This window comes from Podarcis gaigeae (assembly GCF_964106915.1).
Source record: "Podarcis gaigeae genome assembly, chromosome: 3".
Lineage (NCBI taxonomy): Eukaryota > Metazoa > Chordata > Lepidosauria > Squamata > Lacertidae > Podarcis > Podarcis gaigeae.
In genome coordinates, this window is record NC_139680.1 from 75,230,885 (window position 1) to 75,251,171 (window position 20,287).

The 20,287-nt window shown below is 40.5% G+C and overlaps 1 protein-coding gene across 7 annotated transcripts in view; it reads right to left on the reverse strand.

The window, feature by feature from the left end:
• Positions 1 to 2,421: 2,421 nt before the first annotated feature.
• SIPA1L2 (signal induced proliferation associated 1 like 2) overlaps positions 2,422 to 20,287 on the reverse strand; it is an 86,375-nt gene continuing 68,509 nt past the window's right edge. For 4 of the 7 annotated variants that reach the window (XM_083732042.1, XM_083732038.1, XM_083732039.1 and 1 more), the window contains 6 exons: positions 19,692 to 19,911; positions 17,729 to 17,860; positions 13,317 to 13,370; positions 12,301 to 12,418; positions 7,815 to 7,896; positions 2,422 to 3,655 (listed from right to left, as the gene is read on the reverse strand). In XM_083732042.1, coding sequence (XP_083588168.1) covers positions 3,509 to 3,655; positions 7,815 to 7,896; positions 12,301 to 12,418; positions 13,317 to 13,370; positions 17,729 to 17,860; positions 19,692 to 19,911 — 753 coding nt within the window. In that variant the 3' untranslated portion in view covers positions 2,422 to 3,508. The remainder of the gene's footprint in view (positions 3,656 to 7,814; positions 7,897 to 12,300; positions 12,419 to 13,316; positions 13,371 to 17,728; positions 17,861 to 19,691; positions 19,912 to 20,287) is intronic. The other 3 variants (XM_083732043.1, XM_083732041.1, XM_083732044.1) reach the window with 2 other exon arrangements.

Consider the following 20,287-nt stretch of genomic DNA (forward strand, 5'->3'; position numbering starts at 1 on the left):
GCTTCATGCTGCAGTTAGCAAATGTGCCATAAAATAGAAATGTTCATTGATTCCATTCCACAATTCTTAAGAGATAAAAGGAAGAAAGCCTAATTTCAAATCTACTGCTACTCATGTGTAAAAACATGTGTATAAGTAACCACAGTGGGCCACCACAGGAATGACAAACATAGCAAATGTGGAGTGGGACAAATGTGGAGTGTCTGTTACTGCACCTCAATTAAATCGTTCTCTAAAAAGATATGGAAACTATTTATATAAATGATCATTTATTTGTTCAGGGAAAGTCTGCTTTTCGAAACTACTTAAATTTGCTCATAATTCTAAGGATGATTAGCGCCATGTTTTGATGTTTCTTTAAACGGCAGAGCTTGACATTTCGCAAGGCTTTTAGACAGATGGGTTTGACGCAATGCCTTTTATTTGAAACCAAGCTCTAGTGGAACGTGCAAGTGCCACATGTAATTACTTTAAATTAATGGGACTTTTTCAAACAATTGGTCAGAGTTATAGAAACCAAAGCCAGTGCTTGTAAAGTGCAGAGTTTTGCAATACGGTTCCTTCCACAACGACAATTGATCACAAACTGTGGTGTTGGGCACTTGGCCACAGCATTAATCTTCCATCTGCACCATTATAGCCTGTTGACTACTTAATGGTTTTTAACCATGGTTGACCAACTAAAAGAAAATATTTTTGTTACACTTCACATAATTTCACTCAGACCTGTTTTCATGCAGCCACTTAATTACGTGATAGGTTGGTCACTGGACATTTCTGAGAAACCATGAAGGAAAGCACCAACAAGAAAAAATAAATGTGTTAGGTGAGGGAGGGTGAAACCTTAACAATACATGAAAAGGGTTCATTGCTCAAAGACATTCAAAGGAACACTATATACCGTATTTTTCGCCCTATAGGACGCACTTTTTCCCCTCCAAAAATGAAGGGGAAATCTGTGTGCGTCCTATGGGGCAAAGGCAGGCTTTCGCTGAAGCTGGGAGAGCGAGAGGGGTCGGTGCGCTTCAGGAAGCTATCAGCAAGTCTGGGGAGACCGTAGGGCTCCCTAGGCTGTGGATAGCAGCTGCTGCCCGGAGCGCGCTGCAGCAGAGCGCCCCGTGCTTCGGGCAGACATCTGCTGCCTAGGGAGCCCTGAGGGAGTTCCCGCAAGGCTCCCTAGGCTGCGGATAGCAGCCTGCTGCTTGGAGCGCGGGGCACGCTGAAGCTGTGGCTGGGGGGGGGGGGGGAGAATAATTTGTTTTCTTTATCCCCCCCCCAAAAAAAACCTAGGTGCGTCCTATGGGCCGGTGCGTCCTATAGGGCGAAAAATACGGTAGAAGAACAATGAACAAGTTGTATACTGTAATATTATAAAAACAAGTATACAAGTATAACAAGCGAAATACATCATTAAAGGGGACGTGGGTGGCGCTGTGGGTTAAACCACAGAGCCTAGGACTTGCCGATCAGAAGGTCAGCGGTTCGAATCCCCACGACGGGATGAGCTCCCGTTGCTCGGTCCCTGCTTCTGCCAACCTAGCAGTTCGAAAGCACGTCAAAGTGCAAGTAGATAAATAGTTACCACTCCGGTGGGAAGGTAAACGGCGTTCTGGTTTGCCAGAAGCGGCTTAATCATGCTGGCCACATGACCTGGAAGCTGTACGCCAGCTCCCTCAGCCAATAAAGCGAGATGAGCGCTGCAACCCCAGAGTCAGTCACAACTGGACCTAATGTTCAGGGGTCCCTTTACCTTTACCTATATCATTAAAACATCAATTAAAAAGCTCAATGTTTTTTAAGATTTGTTTCACTTTTATGAAATTGGTTTAATTGTTCACACTGTAGTGTATTTCAAAGCAAGTTGGGCCAATAAAGATTTTTTTTCTTGCACACTTCCAAGATTGTGGGCCTCCAGATGTTGCTGGACTTCCAACTAGCATAGACAGTGGTCTGGGATGATGGGAGTTGGAGTCTAGCAGTTTCATGGTCCAAACCTTTTAAAATGTGGTATCTAATGTGATCCCTAATTTTTATAATATGGCAATTAAGATGTTAAAGTAATTGAGAGCACCTCCTTTTAAGATGTTGCAAACATTTTTTACCAACATGCCTATCAGTACACAGGTAGACATTTTGAAGAAAATATTTCTGTGTAAATATGTATAGGATTGCACCATAAGTCTTGCGATGTTCAATGTGTAAGTGTGTATGGGATTGCAGACTATTTTACGGATATGATCCAGAGTTGTTATTAAATTGCACACTATGAATTAAAAAGGGGAGTGTGAAAGTGAATTGAAGCAGTAGCTACTCAACTTCTTAGATTTGGAACCAGAGTGCAAGCGAAATGTTTTAACTGTGCTCTTTCTTTATTGAATCTATCAAACCCGGAAGCTTTTGTTAATAAACAGAGAGTTCTTATTTGTGGTTCACATTTTTAACATTTATTAAAAAAGCAAAATGTATGTTCATTTCAAATGAAACAGTTAAAAATGTTAAAGTATACTTACACAAATTGTGTACTAGCAGCATCCAATAGTTAGAATTTTCTAGAACTCTGCAGTGCCATTTTGGCAAGCTAAACACACATTGTAGCTTGCAATCCACTGTCCTCACCATAGTGCAGATAAAACAAAAGCTTTATAAAATTAACAGGTTAAATAAGCTTAAATAAGGTGTTAAATATAAGTCACTCGCTCAAAGCTTCTGTACAAAGATAAACAAATCTGGCATTATACAAATGATTGGCTGGCTTGCACCACATATGGTTTCAATAGTTAGTTTCTCTAGAACAATCTTAGCTGAACATGAACTATACAAAAGGAACTGACATTGGAGTGAACTGATTCAAGTGAGCCATTTACAAGGCATGTGTATTTATTTTTTTTAGAAAAATCAGAACACTGCTTAAATTCAGGCACCATTTTTTCTGCAAATAAATAACCCCTAATATATCTGCATCCAAACTAGTGTTAAACACCTCAGTGCTAATTTTTATAAACACAGTTTTGTGACTATTCAATTCTACTTCCATTCTTATTGCTATGACAATGTGACTGTGGAAATATCTACTGTACATACAAAAAAATAGAGCACCTTTAAACATGAAAGTATATGTCTAGTTTATTATTATTTATCTTACAATACTGAAACCCAAGCTACCATAAATTGCTTTAGCATCTTCACTGGAGCAGCTGAAGTACCGAAGATAAACCCCAATTTATTCTTCTTCAGGCAATCCCAAGTCAGAAGTATACTCTAAAATGTCTAAAATGACACCAGGAATTGTACATTCATCTTCACAAAAACAAATGTCTGCTATTCATTCTCTGTTTTCTTCAGATGAATATGAAGATAATTTCTTACTGTCAGTAGCCTGGGGCTGGGCAGAGATTACAGCAGAAAATGTAAAATGGATTGTGGACACAGTGAAATTATATTAGGCTACGTACTTCAAAAGTTACTGGTGTTATGTGGCTTCCACTGTGCTTTTACAGGGACTTTGATATTAGGATTTCTTGTCTATTGTATTGAAAAACCATTCTGTAAATTTTCTTAGCTGAGCAGCTGCTGTTTGAGATTCTTCCTGAAGTCTCATGTTATCTTGTCTCAAATGTTGGACTTCAGCTTGGAGAACAGCTTTGTCTTGTTTTTCCTAGATAACAGAAAAAAGGAGTTGAATGACACTTAGAGCCAGTGTTTTTGTTGCTCGGGTTTCTGAGCGAGTAAACAGACTTCTGTTTTCTTTAGTTCCCTCTTTGCAATGACAGCACTGGAACTCTAAGCTGAATTCCCAAATTTGCTTGCTCGGTTGTTCTAAATCAGATAGCCTTGCAGGCTAAACAAGATAAATGAGATTGTATAACCAAGTTTCTGCAGCAGAGCTGTAGGACTAGGCTACATTTCAGCACACTTCATCATATTCAGAGAGATCACTACACAGAAAGATAAGGAATATTTTTAGAGCTGTACATCAGATTAAGAAAAAGCTACACAGACTTAAAGGTACTTTTAAACAAAATAGAAGGGAACAAAATGTCCAGCTGGGTGATTTCCACCCGTTGATTATTAAACACTGCCATCCAAAATGAACAGTGGGGAAAGAATACATGTTGGACACATGAAGTTGGGAACAGCTTCCAAGTACAATGCAAATGCATCAACATTATTTTTTATCAGCAAGAGACACAGAGTCTGTTACAATGCTAATGTTTAAAGGCTGTGTGATCTATAAGCAAAATCAGAGGGGGGGGGAGCCATATGCTGTCAAGTGTTGGCAAATGGGTAAGAGAAAGCTACAGGGAATCACAGTACAGTATGTGCAAACCACCATTGCACTGCTTAATTTATACTATAAGTTTCACTGCTCTGGATGAGAACGGAGCAATTGCACTATAATGGAATACTGGGTCATTATACGCAGTTCTACCTTGCTGTACAGAAATGTAGAACACTCAGTACAACAGCTGCCAACCTTAGTACCTATTATAAAACATTTGGGGGCATTAATATTTTATTGACTTTGAGAGTCATTGGAGGGTTTTAAGCAGAGGTTGGATGGCCATCTGTCATGGTTGCTTTAGTTATAATAATAATAATAATCATCATCATCATCATCATCATCATCTTCATCATCATCATCTATTATTTATACCCCGCCCATCTGGCTGGGTTTCCCCAGCCACTCTGGGCGGCTTCCAAAAGAATATTAAAATACTGTGATACATTAAACATTAAAAGCTTCCCTAAACAGGGCTGCCTTCAGATATCTTCTAAAAGTCTGGTAGTTGTTGTTCTCTTTGACATCTGGTGGGAGGGCGTTCCACAGGGAGGGCGCCACTACCGAGAAGGCCCTCTGCCTGGTTCCCTGTAACTTGGCTTCTCGCAGTGAGGGAACCGCCAGAAGGCCCTCGGTGCTGGACCTCAGTGTCCGGGTAGAACAATGGGGGTGGAGACGCTCCTTCAGGTATATTGGACCGAGGCCGTTTAGGGCTTTAAAGGTCAGCAGCAACACTTTGAAACGTACTGGGAGCCAATGTAGGTCTTTCAAGACCGGTGTTATATGTTCTCGGCGGCCGCTCCCAGTCACCAGTCTGGCTGCTGTGTTCTGGATTAGCTGTAGTTTCCGGGTCACTTTCAAAGGTAGCCCCACGTAGAGCACATTGCAGTAGTCCAAGCAGGAGATAACCAGAGCATGCACCACTCTGGCAAGGCAGTCCGCAGGCAGATAGGGTCTCAGCCTGCGTACCAGATGGAGCTGGTACACAGCTGCCCTGGACACGGATTTAACCTGCATTTAACTCCATGGACAGCTGTGAGTCCAAAATGACTCCCAGGCTGCGCACCTGGTCCTTCAGGGGCACAGTTACCCCATTCAGGACCAGGGAATCTTCCACACCTGCCCGCCTCCTGTCCCCCAGAAACAGTACTTCTGTCTTGTCAGGATTCAATCTCAATCTGTTAGCCGCCATCCATCCTCCAACCGCCTCCAGACACTCACACAGGACCGTCACCACCTTCACTGGTTCTGATTTGAAAGAGAGGTAGAGCTGGGTATCATCCGCATACTGATGAACACCCAGCCCAACCCCCCTGATGATCTCTCCCAGAGGCTGCATGTAAATGTTGAAAAGCATGGGGGAGAGGACAGAACCCTGAGGCACCCCACAAGTGAGAGCCCAGGGGTCTGAACACTCATCCCCCACCACCACTTTCTGAACACGGCCCAGGAGGAAGGAGCAGAACCACTGTATGACAGTGCCCCCAGCTCCCAGCCCCTCAAGATGGTCCAGAAGGATGTTATGGTCGATGGTATCAAACGCCGCTGAGAGATCCAGCAGAACTAGGAAACAGCTCTCACCTTTGTCCCTAGCCCGCCGGAGATCATCGACCAGTGCGACCAAGGCAGTTTCAGTCCTGAAATGAGATGAGGCCTGAATCCCGATTGGAAGGGATCCAAATGGTCCGCTTCTTCCAGGCGTGCCTGGAGTTGTTCAGCAACCATTCGCTCAATCACCTTGCCCAAGAATGGAAGATTTGAGACTGGGCGATAGTTGGCCATCGTGGCCGCATCTAAAGATGGTTTTTTAAGATAGTTGAGATTCCTGCATTTCAGGGGGTTGGACTGGATGACCCCCAGGGTCCCTTCCAACTCTACAATTCTATGATTCTATGAGAAGCTATTAAAGTCACATCTATACATTTAAAAAATATCGCCCTCCCCCCAAAAATTGTGGGAACTGTAATTTACTCCTCACGAAGCTATATGATTCTTTTCCCTTAAACGACGGTTCCCAGGATTTTTGGGGGAAAGCCATGCATTTTAAATGTATGATGTAGATATGACCTAACAACCACAGTCAAGAAGAAATAGCTGTTTGGAAACCCTGACGCAAAAAATGCTCTTGGGCTAAAGCTAGATTAAATCAACCAGTTCAGTTTTGTACCTAGTTGCGTTAGACCTGGGCTTGAATGAAATGGTTGTGTGGGTATGATTTTTAGACTAAAAAGAGCAAAAAAACTAAACCTTTTTCTAGCTTAATGCCCCATAGTGTCTCCTCACATGCTTTTCAGGCAGGTGGCTACCAGATGTAAGTGGTGAGGTAGCACTCCCATCCATGGACCACTTCTTTTCCAGGAAACCCCCAAGCCCAGACACCCAGATTCTCTTTTACTCCCTCATGTAAGAGGGGGTGAGATCCAGCTTTAATCAAGGGGCTATACTGCTGTCACATGTAATGTGAATCTGAGATTTGAGGATAGGTTGCTCAATTTAAAACGTTCTCTAAACATAACAATAAGTGCTTCCTTTCAGAGAACTTCTGCAAAAGCAGCCATATGCTATTTCTTTAGAGGTTATGAAATAATTCCTTGCAGATGTTTGCAAAAAATATATTTTTGAAAGCAAGTCTTATGTAAGAAGGCAACTGCAAAGAAGTCAAAGTAGTATTGGACCTCCTGTAATATTTGAAAGCAATCTAATTTGTCATTTGTGTGGTAAACAAGTACATCAGTGCCTTCAGACCTTACGCATGTTGAAGCATTCCCCCCTTAAATCTGCTATCATAATAGAAGTATTCATGAAGAAAAATGGTGATATAGTCAAAGGATACGCAAAGGAAAATTCCTATTTCTGAGTATACAGTTGGAAAAAAGTAGAACTATATTAATTATTAAAACCTATGATTTAAACAAACTTGACACAACTATTTTTTTTACAGAAAATAGCTGTGAACTAAAAAAAAGGGGGGGAAAGGGCCCACAAATTTGTAGATCTGAAAATGCAGCCTGTATTACTTACTATACTGTGTTAAACATAGGCCAAATATTAGCTTATCTATCACTTAGTATAATTTATCATCCAGGTTATAAGGAACCCAAGCTTATTATGCCAGAAATACTGAATCTAGCCCTGAGGAAGCAACTAGATTAGCCAGGAGACTAATTGGACTTTCTACAATTTTAAAGGCTAAATATAGGGAGGTTTTTAATGCTTGATGTTTTCATTATGTTTTAAGATATGCTGTAAGCAGCCCAGAGTAGCTGGGGAAACCCAGTCAGATGGGCAGGGTATAAATAATAAAATTCTTATTCTTATTATTAAATGCAGCTGCTGGGATTCTTGATTTGGGGCTAGATTGCACAAAAACATTTTTTAAGGCCTTTTCTCAAAATTTGTCCAGAGGGTTAGGGGACACGCAGAGCAGATTTTGGGGGGTGCACAGGAGAAGGAGAGAAAGGAGAAGTCCCACTGTGTGAGATGTTTACAGTGTTAGATAAACCCAATGACATTTTATTCTGCTAAACATTTTTACCTTCCGAAGATCAGTTTGCAACTGTCGGAGGATCACTTCCAGCTGGTTTACTTTTCCAGTCAATGTAGTAGGGCTATCCTCCCTACAAAATTAAATTGCACTTAGTTTTGAATTATTTCAAGATGTCCTACCCACGCCCAAGTAAAATAGCTCCCTGTGCAGATGACAATGAATAACAGTTGTAATCAGTGCAAAAAGCACATATAAAAGCTTGTTCAGGTTCAAGCCCACTCAAGATTGACACAAATTGAGATCAAACACCAACAGATATGATTATGGTATCAATCATTCTCAAGGAGCAAGTAAATCTTACTGCTAGGCATTGTGATGAGTGCAAAGTGCTTGTCACAAGGAACACTAACAGCGATACAGGCCATTGCTCTAACCTGGTCGTAATTATGATCTATCATTAGAAATGCATAGTCATTAAGTCCTCATGAATCCACTACCATAATAATTAAGTAATATTCAATCTATATGCATTATGTGAAGGATCAACTGCACCCTGTGTTTCCCACCTGCTCAGAGGCAGAATTAGGGTCCCAGTCAACAAGGCTTCTCCTGTTGGGAGAAGACATATCTGTTGGCCTTGGGGCTTCAGAACTCCTTATAGCTCAGGTGAAAGGGAGGAGGCTGGTAGGAGGAGTCTTGGCTGAGCAACAGGCAAGCCAGGAGAAAAATGCTTGGAGGCTGGAGTGATTAGCTGACAAATGGGGAGAGGCATAAGGATGCAGGCTATGCTTTTCCATACCTATGGCTGGTTAGGTGAGTAGAAGGAGGGTGGAGGAACTTGGGGGCCTAGTGAACTGCCCTGCCGAGTCCCTGAAATGCTTGAGCACTGGCACAGACCCTCACTCAGTGGACTCCTTTGCCTCAGCCCCCAGGGAGGTGGGTCAGTCCTGGAAGGAAAGATTAATAGGGCCCCCCCTTTTTTTTGCATGCAGGAAAGAGAGAGGTTAAGCTGCCACACAAGGAACTGTGTGGTATTCACTAGATACCAAAGTGCTTTTGAGTGGATCCACAAATATTGGGGGAATGTCTAAAACCCTAATCCAGGGAGGCTGACCAGGGAGATGTATCTCTAACACTCTTGGAGCTACTATTAGAGTGTACTGTAATAATTAATCCCTAATGAAAGTCATGATCTGAACATCCCAGTGACTGTGGCTGTTTTAGTATCCCTGCCCATGGAAGCCCGACACATTAATAGAAAAAGTGAAGTCAGATGAAATACAAGACTATATCTGCAAGTAAAATAGGAGGCAAAACGAAACTGTTCATTGTTTTTGACAAAATCAACTAAAGCAGGTAATGCTACAGGTTGAAACAATTCTCTTAAAACGGTTCAGAAAACAACTGTCATCATGAATTTTCTTGCTTCTAAAGGAAGGAAAATGAGATTCTAGCACACTGGTTCTCATTGAATTATTATGCAAATATGTCAAGTTGTATTACAACACTGCTAACTAAAAAAATAAAATAAAGAAAAGATATCAAGAAAAGTGACATCTTATTTAAGATAAAGACTTTGTTTCAATGCCTCTTTCCACATTTTGAAGCTGAAAATCTAAATAGACACTTCAAAACTTTAGTAAATACAATTCTTATCTTAGCAGTGGATGGCACAGTAGGGCTGCACCTATTACCTGATCTCCCTCTGGCCAAGTCACTGCTGCATTCTGGAGAGAGCTTTACATTGCTATGGATGCTGAGATATATTGATCTGAAATGTTTTTAGTGCTATTATTAGAACTAGGGCTGTGCTGTTTATATCTGATAAGATTTGAATCTTTTAAAAAAAATTATGATGCCACCATGGAGATACAATATTGTATTTTAAATGACAGCTAAACAACTATTAAAATAAAATAGCTGCTTCATATAAATGGCTTCCCCTGCAGTAAGGTGTGTGTGTTGTTTGTTTTGGTGGCAGCCAGAACACTCCAGCAATATCAGAGGCAGCTCCTAGTCTTTTAAAAAAGCTGACAGATATTGGGAAAGGTATGAGAGCTGATTAAAATTTTAACAGATTTCAAATGAACAATATGATAAATTTAAAATATGCATTCTATGAATTCTGTTGCAGAAAATCTTTGGCAATCTTTCTTATAATCTTAATGCGCAGCAGTCAGAAAAATACAGTTGTTGTGGCAACTCATGAGGCAGGGAGGATCACTGAACAGTGATATAATGAGCCAAATTACCATTGCATGCAAGCTCCCTTTGGATTTTTATTCCTCCAGGGCAACCGGATTGTGGGGTTACATTGTTTGTCTTGTCGTTTACTATTAAAATGCCTAAGCTGCACTAAGGTTGAATACAACTGGGCAGTGAACCTCTCCACCATTGCTCCCATTAACTTCCCTCTTCCCCCTACCAGAAATCTGAAACTTCAGAAATGTAAAGAAGTCCCTCACAAACCTTAATCTTTGTGTCAAGTGATTATTTTATGCTCTATTCTACTAAATGCCTAGAGTTTTTAGTAGTAAAATGTTGTACAGTGGTACCTCGGGTTACATATGCTTCAGGTTACACACCAGGGCAGCCTGGTTCAGAGTGCATTGCAACCATTGAAACACTTGAGGTTACCAATGCATGAATCTTTGTATCCAGGCTATCCCTGCCAAGAATGGCTGCAAGCTGGTGCACTAGCCAAATGTGGTAAAAGGAACTCCTATCCACTAAAGGTACCTGAACCTCAAGTGACAAAGTTAGATCTAGGAGCACCTCCAAACTACACACCTGGGATTTTTTATAGAGACAGCAAAAATTGTATTATTATTATTATTATTATTATTATTATTATTATTATTATTATTATTAAATTAAATTTATATATACATGGAGTTTAACAATAACAACACTAGGCTATTGGAGAGGAGCCAAGTGGGAGACATTAAGCAATCATATGTGAACCCCCTTGAACCGATTCCTCTCGAGCCATGCCTTCTGCTCCCCCCAATCTCCCCCAACCCTCTTCATCCTATTTCCTTCCCACACACATCTTCAAGCACCTCCTGCCACAATACACAACTACCCTAGGCTATCACAAGAATCTTAACACCAGCAATAATAATTAGACAGATGCTAATTAATTTGCTTAAGCAACCACACTGTTCTTACCTGGGAAACAATCAAATCCCCCCACACCCCGCCTCTCACTCATGAGTACCAAACACACAGGACTGGGTGAGTCTCACACCCTGACCAGTCCTGGGATCACTAACATATAAATATGGAAAAAAGACAACACAAACAATAATATCTCAGCACCACCATACCACTAATTTTTGCAGAGACTGAAACACACCCACCAAAAATCAAATAGGGTGGCTCCTTTTCACCAACCGCAAAGTGACAGCAACAGCTATTTTATAAAATCCTTACACTAGCCAGGCCCTCCCACACAACTCTTAGTAGCAATAAACACAGTAGCAGAAAACAACTATCCAGCCAACCACTTCCCAACTATCCTGCCAACAACCACAGCTCCCAGTCCAACTGGTAAGGACTCAAGAAACACAAGGGCTGGGGAAGTCATACAATATATCTATCTACACACACACACACACGTCTGTTCTCTCAGTCCTGTGCTCCTTACCAGGAGATGTTAGTGCAAGGATGGGGAACCTCCAGCCCACAAAGCCATTTCTCCCAAACCATGCCGACCTGTCAAGCAACTAGTGTCATTTATGACATCAGCTGATGGCTAGGACTCAATTCTGCAATGTTGCAGGTGCTTGTCCCCAGCAGGAAACAGGTGACTGCAGCCAAAGCAATAGAATTCTACCTCTGCTTAACAGCTGACAGGCAGAAGTTAAATCCTGCTCAGTTTCTCTCTTGGGAATAGGCACACACAGTTAAAGAAAGCAGCAGGGGAGGGAAAATAGGTCTGCTTGCTTTCATAGCAGGTGCCTGTTCCCTATTAAATGTTGTGTGCCACAAAAGCAAGAAGACCTGATTTTTTTTATTGCATTGCTAAGTGAAGTCGCACCTCCCAGGAGGAGTGGGGAAAGAACCTCTTAGGGAAGGCTCAACCTGCAAAGGGGATTCTTACCCCCCCTTCCCTGTGAGATGTGCGCTGAGGTTAAAGACTTCTCACTTTTGCCTGGCAGGCAGAGAATAGGCCTTTTAGCTACATGTTTCCTTCTCTCTGCTTTCTAGGCTAGCAACTCCTTCTTAGCCTTCCTCAAGTATTTTCCCCACCTCTTTTGGTTTTTTCATTTTAGCCGATGGGGAGCCTATGACTTCAGAATCTGAAGTGAGGTGAGACTCAACCTCTGAGCTGAAGCACAATATCTATCTCAAGTACTGAGGTAAGACAATCCCCATGCCAAGTCCTTGAAGATGTTCCAAGCCAAATACCCCCACCCCTTGTTTATAACCCTATCTATCACTCTGCCTCTCTATTCATTCCAGGAGGAATGTTTTCAGGAATTTGTTCAATCATGTTTCCCCTCAAAGAAAAGAGGCAAGGTTTACATACCCAGTAGTGTCAATGAAGTCCTTGCCATTTGTTGGACTTGCGCCCAAGGCTTGATTACTCTCCAAGCTTTGCACATGCTGCATGTCATTCAAGGTGCAAAAAGATGCAACCCTTTGATCTGGAAGGGAAATAAATAAATAAACATCTAAAATGAAATGATTGGATAAAAATACTCTCGGATTAAACAACCGGTGTTCTTTTATCCAATTCAGCTACAGCCAAGAAACAAGTATATATATTACAGGGAATTCCCGCCCCCATACCCCCTGAATTTCCAACATAAAGCATCTGATAGCAAGACCACTATAGCCTCGGCTTTGCATTTATCAACAAAACAAGACAGATTTGTTTTCACTAAATTATTTTGACAGAAATGTACAAAAAATCTGAGACCAAGACCAATGTCAAGCAAACTAATAGCAAATGCAGGCACTTAATAGGACAGAGGAAGATACATAATTCCATAAAAAGTTATGGAATGCAGTATAGCAAGGCACAGTTATTCTACCTGAACAGAATAATATGCAAATGCTACCATTATGACCATCGCCATACATTTACCAATCTTCCACATATATTGTTAGCTGCTTCCTTTTAGGATTCTGGAATAAAATCTTTACCCTAGGACTTGCAGAATACATGCTTGCCTTGTTTGGGAACCGAGTTTCTTTACTGAAGGACATGCAGTGTGGCATACAAAAATATACCCAGTTCTAAAAGCAAATGAGTATGCCACACACAAACTGGTATAGAACGTGAGTAAATCACGCTTTGAGGTTTTCCCCCCATGCAAACCGTTTATGCTGCAACAACAGAGATCATTCATTTATATATAGACTGTACTCAGATTTCTCTGGTCCACAGACTTCTGCTGGCCCTGACCATAACATGCCTTCCCCTCACATCTCACAAGGGCCCAATGCTTGCATATAATCATGCAACCGTGCAAACATATAAAAGCATAAAGATAGGGTTTTTTTTTTTATAAGATTCAGCAGCCAACCCCAGACCATCACCTAGAAACGGAGTGTGATGACAGACTGGCCCAAGTTCTTCGTCAGAGTCAAAATCTGAAATAAGATTTAGAATGCTCCTATGAACAACAAAGTCCACTGAGCTAACTTTGGAATAATATAGTTGCAATCCTTATGAGACACAACAGTTATGGAATATTACTTAACATCAACTCTTACTGTGGGATCTTTGCTGATTTTCTCAAAACAGTAGTTTCCCTCATCAACTTACCCCACTGCTACATGTGCTAAGTAAAAAAAAAACGATTTTACTTTTCAGTAATAATGGCAGCATAATAGCTATCAGGATTTCCTCTTTCCAAAAGACAAACTATCCATATTCGTTATTATGCCCTGTAAGCATTATGGGACAAAAATAAAATTGCAGCTTGAGGCCTAGTTATCACTTTCCCTTTTCATTGCAATCTTTTAATTATGAAATAGAAGTAAATATTTGAATCTTTTCCTAAAAATGTTCCCTAGCAGATGATGGGAAATGATGGAGACACAGCAGTTCATAAACATATGTAAAATTTGAATGCTACACAGTCTTTTTCTTTCGCTTTCTTGGCAAGATAGCATGATGCATGGCAACCTTCAGATATGCTTGACTGTAAATGTAATTTTACCAGGCTGCATGTAAAATACTGTATATTCCTAGTATATGCTTTCTTTTTCCTCTAGAGACTTTTGAATAGTAGATGTCCAGTGTCTAGGACTGTTGAAAGTGCTAGCAGCCAACCTTTTAACACTTTTGTTTGATCTACAAAGGGGGAAAGTATAAAACACAAACAGATGATACATCTGCAGACTGTCACTGGCACAACCAGAAGTAGCAAAAGTAAATATTAGAGAAGAAATGAGCAAAGGGTGATATTAAATTCTGGAGACATTAAATTTTGGAAAGATTGATTTAAAAATGTTAGACAGGGTAGTCAACGGGGCTCTTCTTATGTTCTTAATAGGGCCAAAATACAAACATCTTTCTCAGAGTGTCTCAAGGCCTAAAAATGTCAGACACAGAGAAGAACAAGGAACATAATAATTTTTGACTTGCAATCTTGCAAATTTCCTCTGAAGAACTGAATACTGGCTGCTGTTGAAGACAGAATACAATTACTGATGTTATGGCTTTTTAAATGTAATAGCTTATCCAAGAAGAAAGAGCTATTGCAGATGGATTCCATCTCTGACAAAGGCAATACAGATCTAAGATGTTCATTCTGTCTCTCTCAAAGAGAATGAAATCATGGGAACGCATAACATATCAGGAATCTGAAATCCAGAAGTGAACTGAATGAACAACATTAGACATGAACAATGATCCTTCTGATTAACAACATGTACACCAGGCCCTTGGATCCTGTTTGTGTGTAGAGGCCTCTATTCTGTCCTTCAGCATATAAATACAGATCTGAATTATGCCAACCATTTTTTTAAAAAAGTATGGTATTAACAGATACCTTTGTTATACCTAGAACAGGAATACTGATTCTGCAAAGAAATATAACTGCTGAAAATAGTAGTCAACTATGCAAGCAGAGATGTGCTGATCACTGTTACAAACTGGAAGAAGCAAAGAATGAAAATTTATGCGAAGACATTTGAAGGTCTACAAAATAAAAGTTCAGAAACCAGCTGTTAGATCACATTCATGTCAATCATTATAACAGAGGTTAGCTTCAAGTTAACTGAAGTACACCTATAGTAGATCCAATGTCTTTGTCAAACTGTTTCGGTTAACATGCTCTGTAACGTTTAGTCCTAACTTTGATTTTATGTTTTTATTAATGCAGTGCTCTAACAATGTAACATCCTGTTCTTAAACGTGTATTCTGGCACAGTTTTAATGCTTTGCTAGGATAAGAGGTCTTCTGATGTTGAGGTGGCAACCATAAACCAGAGCTATTGTGATGTAGTGAATAGTGTGAACCTTTGAAAATATGGGTTCCAATCCCTGATCAGTCACAACACTTATTGGGGAACATTGGGCTAGCCACAGTCTCTGACAGCCTAACTCTCTCCCCCCCCCCCCCGGGTTCCTTGTAGAGAGAAAATTGGGAGAAAACCTTTGTATACTGCCCTGAGGTCCTTTGAAGATGGAAGTGTTAAAAAGTTCAAACAAAGAAAAAACATCTGTTCCATATCCATGATGACTTAGAAGCTGGCTTTCAATAGTATACATCCTTTAACAATCAACCTTATTATTCTTATTCTTTAAAAAAGATACATCTATTTTCTCTCCTCAGGTTCTTTTTACTAAAGCTATTCATTCATAATTGTTTCCAATGTTTATACTACAATTCTAAACATACTATCAGAGCAATCCTTTGCATGTTCAGTGGTATTTACTCACTTGTAACTATGCATAAGATTGCAGTCTTAGCTACGTTGAAGCTCAAGCGGATTTCCAAACACACACACTATGAAACACAGTAGAGTTTTTTTTAATTTCCATTATGGTCTAAATTGCACAGGTTTATTTATGGTATTGCATCCATGAAAAACAGCAGCGGCAATAACTACTACAGTTGTCTGAAGGAATCAGAAAAGCCTTTTATAGCCAACATTTTAAATATGAATAGAATAAGGCTGGAGAAATCCAGATTCAAATCTCTACTCAGCTTTGAACCTCACTCAGGATGAGGGAGTATCTTTGGGCCAATCACTGTCTTTCACTCTAATCTATTTAGCATAATTGTTATGAGGATAAAATGGAAGATTGGGGCGGGGGGAGAAAAGGAAGTCCTCTTACATGAGCTGAGCTCCACTTGTTCAAATAACCTCCACCAAGTTCGGCAATTCCCCAACACCCAATTGCAGCTTCCCATACTACAGTCTACAACATTTGGGACGGTCTACAAAACTTCTGAAAAGATTCTGGAGGTGGCAGGGGTTGAAGGAAGCAACACTGGGGCAAAAAAGTATTTGTGTAAATAACCTTGATGGGCCTACACTCCCTCTGAATGAGTGGATACATAGCTCCTGGATCCTTTGCTGTTACTTCAGGTTCAGGTGGCCTCCGTGCCAAAGAGTGCCTTCCATCACCTTTGGGTGGTGGCCCAGCTGCACCCTTATTTGGACAGGGAGCAGTGCTTTTTTCAGGGGTACTCAAGGGTATGTAGCACAGGAACCTCTTTTGTTGTTGTTATAAAGTGTGGCACTTACTGTAACAACTTCATGTTGAGTACTGGAACCTATTTTTCTAGGAAAAAAGCACTGATAGGGACAGCATAACTTATGTCATCTATGCTTTGGTAAACTCTAGGTTAGATTATTGCATTATGTAGGCCTGCCTCTGTAGGCAGGTTGATAAATTCAGCTAGTGCAGAATTCAGGGGCCAGGTTGCTCACTGGGGCAAGACTGTTTGAGTATATTACACCAATCCTGCTCTGACTGCACTTGATACCAATTAGTTGCTGGGCCCAATTCAAAGTGCTGGTTTTGACTTATAAAGTCTTAAATGGCTCAGGACCAAAATATCTCAAGGCCCACCTCTCTCCATATGAACCTACTCACACTCTGAAATCATCCTCTGAGGCCCTTCTTGTGTGCTTCCTCCACGAGAGGTTTGGAGGGTAGCAACATGAGATGAGATAAACAACTATTTTACTTTTAAAGATTAAATGGCTTAAATGGCTCAGGACCAAAATATCTCAAGGCCCACCTCTCTCCATATGCACCTACTCACACCCTGAAATCATCCTCTGAGGCCCTTCTTGTGTGCTTCCTCCACAAGAGGTTTGGAGGATAGCAACATGAGATGAGATAAACAACTATTTTACTTTTAAAAGACAACTGAAGGCGGCCCTGTTTAGGGAAGTTTTTAATGTCTGACGCCGTATTGTTTTTAATATTCGGTTGGATGCCGCCCAGAGTAGCCGGGGAAACCCAGCTAGATGGGCGGTGTGTAAATAATAAATTATATTATTATTATTATTAGCCTTTTTGCAGTGGCTCCCTGCTTGTGGAATGCTCTCCCCAGGGACGTTTGGCAGATGCCTTCATTTTACACACTTAGGCGCCAGGCGAAAATGTTCCTCTTTAGTCAGGACTTTGTCTGATTCTTAAGATACTTATAATATGAACTAGTGGCTATGTGTAGAAAAAAAACTGCCCTAAAGAAAACTCAGTAATTCAGAATGTCAGCCTATGCTATTCTCTTTCTGGCTCTCCTTATGCCACCTTTGGTCTTAACCTATTGTGCAAAATGACCTGATGGTCCACCAACTAAGTTCTTGGGGCTCACCTATCAACTGGAAGTGACTGATCACTGAATGGCAAAAAACAGGTAAGTCAAGGGTGCATGTGCAGGACTGCCAATAACTAGGGGTAATGAATCATGTTACAACAAGCATTGGACTTTAATTTCTACTAACTACACGTGCAGTGGTTGCAGAAATTCTTACGGTACCTTCAAATGCTTGTGCAGCATCTACAAGGTGAGACCAGTCTAATCCTGTTGCTGTATCTGGAAGGGGCATCAACCCAGGATCATTGAATCTTGATTTGTCAGATAAAGACCCGTCTGAGAACCAAAACTCATCTAAATTAAGAAGCAGAAGCAGAAGCTATCTTCAGGACAATGTTTCAACAGGTCAGAAAATGAATAATTACAATATTTAAAATGTATTATTTTTTATGGACTGTGTATATGCCATAGTATTTTATAGTTTTTAATTAGGTCATCATAAATGTTATGCTTTTAATACAATGTGAACTACTTTGGGAGTGTCTGACCTGAAAGCAAGGTTATGACTGGTCCAAAACCAGAAAATATGTACACACAGTATCAGGCCATCGATATGCTACAAAGTGTATTTAGCTAATGGTTACCACTCTAAAATAAATGTTTTTCATTTATGAATCACTTCTCATTGTATATTTTAAAGTGATCAATTAAAACATACAAAAACAATTTCAAATCCAACACAGATACCGACTGGGACAAAAATTGCCACTCTTAAAAGGCTTCTTGAAAAAAGGAAGGCTTTCAATAGGCACCAAAACTACAACATAGATGGAACTTGTTTGAGATGTAATGGGAAGGAGTTTGAACAGCTAAGTACCTAAGATTGAACAAGCTTCCTAGTGATCGATTGGATATGAATGAGACAATATTTTAGTTTATGCTGATAGTTTCGAAATCTTGTTTGGAAAACCTTACTTCTAGCTTCCATCCCTCCAAATAGCAATCCCAGCTTTGAAGAACTGACCCTAACCATAGGAGCCAACTCCTAGGGGCCGAGGTCTCTTCAGCTCCAATAAAATATTTGAGGGGGCCAAGGGCCCCCAAAGTTGATGGGCATTGCCATTAAAACAGTGTGTATGTCTTGTGATCAATTATGTGGGGCAGGGCCTACTTGCTCCCCCCTTCAATATTTTATTTAAGTTGGCACCTTTGACCCAAGCTGTATTTTTTCACAAACTCATCTGCTTACTGGTCCTGATCTCTAACAATGGTAAAAGATTGGGTGGGCATTATTTGGGTGGGAATTACTTGCTGCTCAAGTTCCTTGGTTTTTGTGTGAGAACCTGCACCACTTCCAGGAGATGTGAAAGAGCCAAAGTTTGTTGCCCCACTCTGGGTGCTGCAAGGTCTTCTGAATGGAAGACTTGCCCTTCTGGTGTTGGGAGATGTAGATTTTTGTTTTACTGCTGTCCTCCCTGTGGAGATAAACTTCCCTGGTGCTGATGGCAGTGATCTCAGCCTGGACCAGGTACCGCGTGTGCTCCTTCCCCTACCCTTGATTGAACTAACCACGGTTATGTGTGTTGTCTGAACCAGAATAATTTATTTCTTAAGGCTAATTAGCGTCTTAAACTTTGGTTGCAAACTAGATTCAAACCTGGGATTTTAATCCTGTTTATGATAGGAATCTCAGTTACTGTTAGACATGATTAAGATTCATAGTATCTTTTTCAAGCCATATTCCACGCTCCCCTATTAGATGATTTGATTAGTAAAAAGCACAATACATTGTAATTACCTCGGAGATAACAGAATTAAGAATAAAGATGACAGACTGAATAGAGGAGCAGAAAGAAGTATCCAAGCAAAAATGTGAAAACAGTCTGAGTGAAACCACCTGGCCACTCTTGCCATCTTTTGTAACTGAGGCCCCTTCCCAGAGGGATTTTGTCAACTGGCATTGGACTGGTGTTCATACACAATGCCCCAAGTTCAAGCTCTACCATCTTCAGGTAGGGCTGGGAAAGAAAACCGGAGAGCTGATCCCAGGTGAACAACTCTGAACTGCTCCTGGTCAGTACTGAACTAGAGGAACTACTGGTTCAATTTTGTTCCTACATTCTGTTTAGAAGATCTACCTTCAATTGCACAGTATCAAATGAGACAGTGTTTAACACACACTTACGTCGTAGGTGTCCAGTACCAGTGGTTAAGCTTGTTCTAGGAGGTAAGGTGCTGTGATATGGTGGTGTAGTACTGAACAAAATATCATTTGGCAAAGCTTGGTCTAGCATTGAGCTCCGCGAGCTAGCATATGAAGATCCTCTCCGATTGCTACATATGCTCTCATCAGAAAGAGTGCGGTATAGCGTCTTCCTTGGAGATAGGTTCCCGTAAAATGAAAACTATGTTTTTTCAAAAATATAAATTAGAAAATATGTTCCATCATCATTATCATCATCACTATTATTAATTTATTCATTTATATACTGTTTAATTGGTGAGGTGGCGTCTAATGATTGCTCTAATAGTTCATTCTGTAGATAAGTCTTACCCACTATAGTACACTAACATCAATCATTTTGGGTTATCTGGCATCTTAGCAAAGTTACTGGATTATTAGATTTTCTTCTGACATACAAGCATTCATCATAATGAATTACTACTTACTGAAATGTTGTATTAACTCCAGAGTAATAAATGAAACCTCTAGCTCTCTGAAGGTAATACTTGCAAGAATTCTTTGAAATCCTTCTAAAACTGTTAATGCGTAGTCTTGAT